This window comes from Mixophyes fleayi, chromosome 3, assembly GCF_038048845.1.
Source record: "Mixophyes fleayi isolate aMixFle1 chromosome 3, aMixFle1.hap1, whole genome shotgun sequence".
In the NCBI taxonomy this organism is placed as follows: domain Eukaryota; kingdom Metazoa; phylum Chordata; class Amphibia; order Anura; family Limnodynastidae; genus Mixophyes; species Mixophyes fleayi.
In genome coordinates this window covers 132,925,048-132,933,109 of record NC_134404.1, presented here as the reverse complement: position 1 = coordinate 132,933,109, position 8,062 = coordinate 132,925,048, and the positions used below count along the sequence as shown (strand labels likewise).

At 39.6% G+C, this 8,062-nt stretch overlaps 1 protein-coding gene across 1 annotated transcript in view; it reads left to right on the top strand.

Annotated features, from left to right (window-relative positions):
- The first annotated feature begins 1,691 nt into the window (after positions 1-1,691).
- Positions 1,692-8,062, top strand: part of CHRND (cholinergic receptor nicotinic delta subunit) — a 30,542-nt gene continuing 24,171 nt past the window's right edge. Inside the window, exons 1-3 of the mRNA XM_075200596.1 lie at positions 1,692-1,832; positions 3,164-3,309; positions 5,182-5,226. Of these exons, the coding sequence (XP_075056697.1) occupies positions 1,772-1,832; positions 3,164-3,309; positions 5,182-5,226 (252 nt within the window). The 5' untranslated portion in view covers positions 1,692-1,771. The remainder of the gene's footprint in view (positions 1,833-3,163; positions 3,310-5,181; positions 5,227-8,062) is intronic.

Here is an 8,062-nt window from a genome sequence, read left to right as displayed (position 1 = left end):
CCCATCCTCTCCCGAAAGTCAGCCCAGCTGGCACTTACGTAACTGCTTCCCAAAAGTTCTGGTTTCATTAATCGGTGGGTGTTGCAGCTGTTGTCTGTTGAGAGTGACGTGGTGAATGGAAAGTGTTGTCTCTTTAATATCATTCTTTCCTGATCTTTAACACTGAACAAATACTAAACCCTGTCAGTAGTCTATTTCAGCAATACCCTGCCTCTTTCAGCTCAGAATGCACAAACATACAGTACGACAATATATCGTTGTTAGTATTTTTCAAAGAAACGTGACTATAATAGAGGTATATAAATTCATTAAAAATTATATGAGTAAACATTTCCATGCCTTGCCAGAATTCAAAGATGTTTTCCACATTTGTTACACAAGCTCCTTCACCCAGGATAGATAATGTAATGGTGTAGTATAAAAATGTTGATGTAGATTATAATATCAAAGCCTAAAAAACTTTTTTAAGAACAAGACACTCCAATTCAACTCATGGCTATTCTCAACACCAATGCTAGTAGTATCCTAGCTACTAGAGAAGCAAATAACCTATGCCAAAGGCAGCCAGGTCCAGTAATATATAGGGATGACCTAGATAGGTTATCAATCGTTAATTATTGATCTTTAATCATCATCAGTTGTTATTTAAAAGGTTCAACAAAACATTTCAGTATTGGACAGTCAATAAAACAAGTCATTAAAAAATCATGAAAAAAGAACTTGACTGTTTAGTGGGGGAGCCACCTACTTGCTGTGGCCCAAGAAGTTACTGTACTGTGGCCCAATATGTCTTTCGGTAGCCCTCGGGTTATTCCTGAGCTTTTGGTATTATAATTTGTGTTTGGGAGCTTTCCATCTGGATCAGCTTGTTAGAGGACAATGGTCTGCCAGTAAGAAAGGCCAAGGCATGCCGGCCCTGTACAATTTGTGGTTATTCAGCCGTTGTGGTACTACATATAAAAATGAACAAAATGTACCTATCCTAGGTGACATCATTCTTAATTTGGTAGAATTAAACAATAATTTAACTGGATATAAGTAACTTTGGGTCTCTATATGGATAATAATTATGGGTGTTATTTGACAATTCTGTCTATATTACACAATGACAGGAGCTACAGTAGAAAGGACTCTGGTACACTGAGTGTGCTCACCTATCACAATTTGCCGTTGATGTATTGTTAGTATTGCGCAATATGTATCTATTGCTTCATTTTGTCCACTAGTAGCCAGTAAGCTGCCTACAACATGTCTGGGAATTTTGCTAGTTTCTATTGCATAACATAATATTATCACTAGCACATCATCATGACATATAATTTTGTCCACCCTATGAAACAAATGAAAATCATTGTACTGTTCCCTACTGTGCTGTCACATCTAACTTCACTATTGCAGATTATAGCAGCTGCTTTGTTTTCCTATAAACCCCCATCTGATCTTTCTATAAATCTATCCAGGACAACTGTCACCATTTATTCTACAGTGTTTCTAACTGTAGCCTATATATCTGAAGGGCTGCAGAAATGACCAAGTCTCCATTGTATAAAGAGTGACTTGTCCTTGTATCAGGCCTCTCTTCCCCTTTGATTCTTTTTTTCAATGTATTCCTGGCATGTTATTTATTTCCTAGTGTGCTGCACCTGCTTCTGTCTGTCCACATCGCTGGGTCACATTTCTGTTTCATAGTCTCTTCCTTAAAGTGAGCCCGGCGGTGGAGGGAGGGCAGCAACCAGTGAGAAGTTATACTGGCTGTGGAACAGCAGTGGGAATGGGAACTATAGCGTGGTTATGGGTCATTGTCACATTGAGCTTAGTTTTCTGCTGTTCAGGTAAGATCTTATTGTACATTACGTTGTCACCTGTCTACTCTCACTGCATGATCATTAGTCTTCTACCACAGTTCTGCCATCACTCAAACGTCATCTCTTATCATCACAAGTTCAGTGAATATAATGTATGTGTTAATAGTGATATAAAGATTCATTCTGAGCTTATTAGTGTTTGAAATATTTCTGTCATACCTCTTACAACCTTTCCTTCTTTGTATCTTTCATATATGGTTAACTCCTTATAAAATTCACCGATACTGAGTGATAAAGGGTTAATGGAAAGAACTCCATCTTGAAACTGTTGGTCAATGCAACCCTATAAAATAGATTGTTAACATTCATCCAGCTCATCTTAGAGGGATTAGTGAAATACACTGTAACTCTCAGAAGTGTTTGTTTGACTTATAAATTCAATATATGTGTGTTACCTGCCTGAGTTTTATATATTTGCTGTACTTGGGACATTGTATAGTATATGTGCTAATGTGAATTAGGTAGTCTGGTGCGATGTGGGCTCTGTAACAAAAATACAAAACACGAAGACGTACAGAGTTTTGCTATTTGTGGACATGGTTTTATTTTTATCTACATAGATCTGATAAAATGTTCACACAGAGAAACACTAGCAGAGAAAATAACCTTTTTGTTTAGTGCAAAATTATTGTATTCCCATTACCCAGAAACAAATGAGAATGCTGTAACTCAGCCTGATTCATTTAGACAAACACTACACATGAATTTACACTGTGTCTATTATTGGGTTCTCACAACACATCTTCTTTGAACACCAGAGTTACATACACTATACTACAGTAGTAGCTGTAGTAAAAAGAAACAAGGGAATCTAGCTTGTTTCCACTTCTCTAAGTTAAGGCTCTTTTATAGATCAAGCAAAAATGAAAACCTGGAGCACAAAGGCAGTTTTGTTATATGCTTCCTTTGGCACAAACAAACCCAGTTTCATGAGTAAGTGCATAGTTTTGTGGCCCAAGATGGTGTCGCATAGGTGGATAAGTCTGCACTATTTAGTGGATTAGGATGTTCCTTCAAATTAGGAGCAAAATTGTGCTTATTTTTGTACCTACCTTCAAAATAAATAAACCTACTTCTGTGGAAAAGTGCATTTCTAAACACACTTCAACTAATGTGCTAAAAAAACATGCAAAAGTTGCACATGTAAAAAGAGAATTTCAATGTACTACAATAAACTAGGTAGAGTCTTATTTTTACAGGCATGGTTCCAAGGATCGGGAAGTGCATGGTGAAATGCGCTTGACATACAAATAGGTGCTTTATGTAAACAAGCTTCAGTCTGTTTTTGCTTTTTCCAGGTTCTAATTCTGAGAGTGAAGAAGAACATCTATTAAGGTATCTGTTTGAGGAGAAAGACTACAGGAAGGATCTGCGCCCAGTTGAACATGCAGATGATACGCTAGATGTATATTTGTCACTGACCCTCTCCAATCTCATCTCACTTGTATGTCTATCTTTTATTATTATATCTTAGTCGAGAGACTTGTATAACATATTGGGAATTAGTATGACACGTCTGTTACAACATTTGGAAGGGTGTAAATGGTGTAGAGCAAAAACATTTTTAATCTCTATCTAATACATAATGTATGCATTATGCAGACACAGCTATATATTTGGCAATAATTAAAAATTCTGGTGACATTTCATGGAAATTGCATCTCTGTTGAATATAAGGGGTTAAAGTTTTAGCCCAACTTGATTTCCAGCTTGAAATCTACCACTTGTGTTCAGGCTCTCCGAGGTGTAAATTGTTCTGAAGTTGCTTTCAGAATTTATTACATATGACATTATGTCTGGTTAAACTTAGATTATTTAACCAACTTCGCATACAGTTTTAATAATGGCTGTCACTGCAACTTTGGTGCCCTCTAGTGGATAAGTGAAAATGTCCTCGATATTAAGAGAACGGCCAGGGTTTCCCAAACCCAGTCCTCAGGGCTACCTAATAGTGCAGGTTTTCCAGATCACATGTGACATAATTAGGACCACCCGTGGATCTGTTACAATGTGTCAGTCAGTAATGAATACACCTGTGCTCCAGCAAGGAGATATGGAAAACCTGCACTGTTAGGGAGCCCTGAGGATTGGGTTTGGGAAACCCTGCTTTAGGCAATGGAAATGGTAATCTATGTGTTATGTCTTCTTTCTGGTTTGGTGAAAACTAAAGTTTTTTAAGGTGCTAATAATAGACTTTGTGAATATAGTGATTATCATTAAAAAAATACATGCAAATAATTATGCAATTAACATTATGACCAGTTAAGAAACAATGAAGTTTCGTTATATATATCTCCCCACTGTCCTGCTTTAGACAGGACACTCCTGATTCTAGCAGACCACCTTGCCCGACTGCTGGAATGCTGTGAGCTGTGTCCTGCATGCTGCCACTCTGCACAGCAGAGCAGTGGTGAAGGTTTGGCCAAAAGTTCTCTGAATTGAGAGATGTCTAGCTCTTCAGAAGTGTTAGACACCTCCCACCCCGATGACATGTCCATGCCTCCATTGTTATTTAACCACCCCCCCTAATGGGACTTGACCCCTCCCCCTTATGAAGGGTGTGTGACTGTAAAAGAGCTATTAATAATGCTAACCTCTTCAGGAAAGAAGGTACTTGGCACCTGAATGACTGAAGCACATTTTCATATTTCCATACACTTACCATTTCTGCGTCTGTATTTTGAGTCGCACATATCTCAAGATACATGGAAATGTAATTCTTGTGTGTAGATGTGCCCGGAGAAAAAATGTGTCTGTCATCATCATTATCATCTTGCACACTTGCCTCATGTTGAAATTATTACCGCCCAATATTGGTCTTGGTCCACACTTGGACAAAATGTGTACGGTGCTGCGCACAACAAGGACATAGGAATGCTTTGTTGGGATCATGGCCGAGCCACATGGGTGCCACGTCCTCCAAGGTCTTGCCTAGTGCTTCTGAAGCACTAGACCATCCCCAAAGCAGACAGTATTTTCTCTGCATGCAAAAACAAAATAATAATAATAAAATAATAATAATATGCATTTGCACTCCCTCTATCTCAACATGGTTTGTCCAGGTCACATTTGCACCCATTAGCTGGATTTGCTCCTAACTTTAACTGAGGTCCTTAATGTTTAGGTAATCTTTATTTTTTGTACAGTTTGCATAGTTTAGTCAATAATCTCCTAATTTGGACAACTAGATAGTTTCCTGGAAACAGACAAATCACAATGAAATCCCTGATTTGTAATGTACAGTATATGTCATTCCATGTATTATACATTTTGCTGATGATAATTATTAACAATTTATTTTATACTATTATCACAGAAAGAAGCAGATGAAACTCTCACTACAAATGTCTGGGTTGAGCAAGTAAGTCACCAAGTTTATAAGGTTCATTTATGAAATTGCTCTCACTGTACCCTACATATGTTATGCATTTTTTGCCTTTTCTAGGGCTAAAGAGCAAATGGCTACTAAAAAACCCGAAAAATGCATGTAGGGTATAGTAAGGGGAACTGAGAGATTGAATCAGGGGGTGCATGTTAGCACCTAAAGACCAGCTGTACTGATTGTTTACTATAGAGAGTGAGCCAGATAGGATAATACAGTTAGAGCAAAGAGAACTAATCACTTGACAGTAAACTGACAATTAATGTAAACTGAGGGGGTGTAAGAGAAACAATCAATACAAGTTCACAGATTAAGCACAGTTAATTAATGAGACTTGAAATTAGTAGTGAACAAACAGCAGACAGTGAACTAATTAATTAGTGTGGATAGAGGGGTGTAAGAGTAATGACTTATATGAAAGTGTTAGAACATCCCAGTGTATCTATTTTCAGACTAACCAGTTGGGATTTATTGTAAGTTACAAATACAAGATATAGATGCATTCTAACAATTAGAGAAGTTTATGGTAAGAACGGGAGATTTGATTGAAGAGTGTAATAAATTTGTAATTGGGTAGAAGAGTAAATGTGAATGTGAGAATAAATATTAATAAATTGAATTTATATAATTACTAAACGAATTGTAACATACAACATATAAAGGAACAACTGATTAGCGTAAATACACAATAGGATTTGAGATTCAATAAATGCTATAATTAAAATTGAGTAATTATTTGAATTCACTGTGACGTGCCCCACAAGTATTTATCTGAAAGACCCATTGATTGCCGGGAATAAATAATAGGGCGATATGGGATTATGGGCAACATATGAGCAAACAAAGGAACACACTAAAAAAAAAAACCAGTCATGATTTGCTTAATGAGCTGCAACAAAATCTGACAGATGAAGCTGAAAATGTTTAATAGCAGAAATTAATTTTAACACATGATTATGTATATGGAGGAAGTACTGATTGATTAAAATATACACCAGCATCTGGTATTCTATACTGATAATGTTACAACTGTTTCATTATTAATTCACTGTGACACACCTTATAGTGCACATTGTTTGCTGGGAATATGTAATCCCCTTCGTACCAATTATATAGTGAGCTGCTAGAAATGTGGGTGATTTTCACACTGCAATAAGCATTTTCTTGTATGTGCGCTGTCAGTGGGTGTGTTCTCTGTGTCTGCTAAACTGGACAATTAAGCACACTGAATTGCGCACCTGCATTTTTTTGTTGTAAAGTACCTTTATTGTGTCTATTGCTAGGTTCAGAAATACTTATTTTGAAGATAATAATGAGCAAATATTTAAGTTGTTTAAGACGTATTACTACTGAGCTAGATAATTCAACTGACGTGTCAAATAAGTTTGAGAAGATAATAGTCTGAACTCTTATATCCCTTCCTATCCCCTCTAATCACTATAAGAAACTCAGAAATAAATTAGGAGAGCTTTCTATTAACTAAGGAAATGCTGATTTGATACTTTAATAGCTTCTTGATAGCATACTATCCTTCCATGCCCTAATTGGTTATTGTCCTCCATCTTGCTATTGTCTCCCTGCTTATTCTTACCTGTTATCCGCTGTCCTTATTATCTTACTGTTCTGCTATCATTCTTACCTGTCTTCATTGTCCTTATTATCTCACTGTACTGTTGTTCCATGCCCTCCACGCCCTAATTCGTTATTATCTTCCACCTTTTCATTGTCTTCCTGCCTTTGTTCTTACCTGTTTTTCACTGTCCCCACTATCTCACTGTTCTGTTACTCTCTCTCCCTACTATGCCTCACCGCTCTTACTCCATACCCATACTCTCCCCCCGCCCTACCTCTCCCGTTCCTCCCCGCCATCCCCCGCGCGCTGCTCATCTTGCTAACCTCATCCCCATTTCCCCCCTCTCCTCTCCCCCTTTCTTCTGTGCCCTCTGGAATGCCAGATCCGTCCGCAACAAGCTGACTGCTATCCACGACCTCTTTCTATCCAACTCCTTTAACCTTCTTGCCGTTACTGAAACCTGGCTCTCCGATTCTGATACTACTTCCCCCGCTGCCCTCTCCTATGGTGGCCTCTCCTTCACCCACTCCGCCAGGCCTGGTGCCCGCCCTGGCGGTGGAGTTGGCCTCCTCCTCTCCTCCACCTGTACTTTTCGTGTCATTCCCCCTGAACCCTCCCTCTCCTTCTCCTCTTTTGAAGCTCACTCCATCCGCCTCTTCTACCCCATCCATCTCCGCGTCACTGTCATCTACCGCCCCCCTGGCCCCACCTCCCTCTTCCTTGACAACTTTGCTAGCTGGCTTCCTCACTACCTCTCCTCCGATCTCCCCTCGATCATTCTCGGTGACTTTAATATCCCCATCGACAACCCCACCTACCCTGCTTCCAGCAAACTGCTCACCCTCTCTTCCTCCCTTGGTCTCACCCAATGGACCTCCTCCTCTACCCACTGCCTTGGTCACTCCCTTGATCTTGTCTTCTCCTACCTATGTAATCTCTCCGACTTCTCCATCTCTCCCTTTCCTCTATCCGACCACCATCTCCTCTCCTTCTCTCTCTCCTCTTCTCCTGCTCCCCTCCCCCTGTCCAAACCTACTCTGTCCATACGCAACCTCGATGCTCTTGACCCTGCCTCTCTGTCCTCCTCTCTCGATACCCTCCTTTCTCCCCTTTCCTCCCAGGCCTGCCCCAACCAGGCGGTCTCCCTCTACAATCACACCCTCACCTCCGCTCTGGACGCGGTTGCCCCTGCCCACTCCGTCCACCCCCGCTGCTCCAAACCCCAACCCTGGCACTCCAAAT